General features: G+C 40.1%; 1 protein-coding gene across 1 annotated transcript in view; it reads left to right on the top strand.

Moving 5' to 3' along the window:
- LOC119591021 (CLK4-associating serine/arginine rich protein-like) overlaps positions 1-1,473 on the top strand; it is a gene marked incomplete in the record, with an annotated part of 19,061 nt that overhangs the window by 5,277 nt on the left and 12,311 nt on the right. Inside the window, 2 exon segments of the mRNA XM_037939750.1 lie at positions 895-965; positions 1,165-1,469. Coding sequence (XP_037795678.1) covers positions 895-965; positions 1,165-1,469 — 376 coding nt within the window.

Genomic DNA, 1,473 nt, shown 5'->3' with positions numbered 1-1,473 from the left:
ATAGGAGCATGTATGTTTGTATTTGTTATCGTCCCTAGAGCAAGATTTGTAGAGTTTTTGAATATTGCTTTTTCTTATCTTATTGTAGACCTGTCAGTGAGAACCCCTGTTTTATAACATTGTTTTATTACCCATTGGGATATTTAGCTCTAACCAACATTATGGATGATAGGTTATTGTATACATATATATGGGCCTGGCAAGTAGCAAACCGCTATACATATTTCCACAAAATCAAACCATAAGAAAATTATATCAAGAGGATTTCCATATGAAAATGCTTTCAGCTTATAGGAAGTTGGCTTTGATCTGATAGCTAGTGCTTACTGTGGTGGAGCAATGTTTTTCTAGGACTCTGGCTATAGTTGATTGCTTATGGCCTTACTTGTTTACATCATGCTTATGGAAAGGGTGACATAACACTGGAAAATCGTAGTTCAGCTAGTAGCAACCACCCTCCAATAAAGAAGAAAGAAAGCATGATAAGTATTTATATACATGCAATATTTAGGTAAACCTAACCAATACACTTGAAATTATTTAAATGATTACTGTGGCCCATTCACCCAAGAGTTCCGGCAAAGGCCAGCAAACTTTTAACACGCATATGTTGGTAATATAAAGCTTGTAAATACCCATATGGAACCAATCTTGCCAGAATATATGTGGTAGAAGTTTGTTGGCTATTGCCAGGGTGCAGAAAATACGTAAGACAAAAGACAGCAGTTACTTTTGTCTTGTTAGTAACTACAGATACATCATTGTTTACCTTCATTAGAATTGACACTTTTTATATATTTTTTGCAGTTTGCATGGTAGCTCATTTAAGATTTCATGGTTTTGATGAACCTAACAGTATCTTGTATAAATTGTTGCTTTATCTTTACAATACAGGGCAGAAAGTCTCGTAAGGAAAGGCGTGCCCTGAAAAAGAAACATATGGATAGGAAATTCAGTCCACCAAGGTTAGTAGTTGCAGGTTTTTGTTGTTATTTTTAGTTTTTTTCTGAATTAGGTTCTGCCAATATGATTGGTGGATGTTACTTACAAGTCTAGTTCATTTTCTGACACTCAGGTAATGCAAATCTTCTGTGAAATATAATTAATGATAATGAAAATTACTTCTGAAGAGTTTTTGATACTGGTGTTGTCTCTTTCATACAGTTATGCTGCCCGAGCGAGCCCTACCTATGCACCGTACCGGCGTTCCTCCTCTCGTTCAAAATCCCGATCGGCCACACCCCCAGCTGCTGGCACCATAAAGTTCATCACCAGCTTTGGGGGGGATTCAGAAGGGGCAGGCTCAGATGACGAGGGGGTCACTGGTGTTATCATTCTGCCCAAGGGAGAGCGGTCAAGCCGGGACCGCAGAAAGAACCGCTGGGATCAAAAGTCTCGGGAGAGTGGGGCATCAGGCCATCATGCAGGCGGCGCAGGGAGCGGGGGCAGCCATCATGCAGCCAGCACCAGCCA

Source organism: Penaeus monodon, chromosome 28 (genome assembly GCF_015228065.2).
Source record: "Penaeus monodon isolate SGIC_2016 chromosome 28, NSTDA_Pmon_1, whole genome shotgun sequence".
Classification (NCBI taxonomy): Eukaryota; Metazoa; Arthropoda; class Malacostraca; order Decapoda; family Penaeidae; genus Penaeus; species Penaeus monodon.
This window is presented reverse-complemented; position numbering and strand designations above follow the sequence as displayed.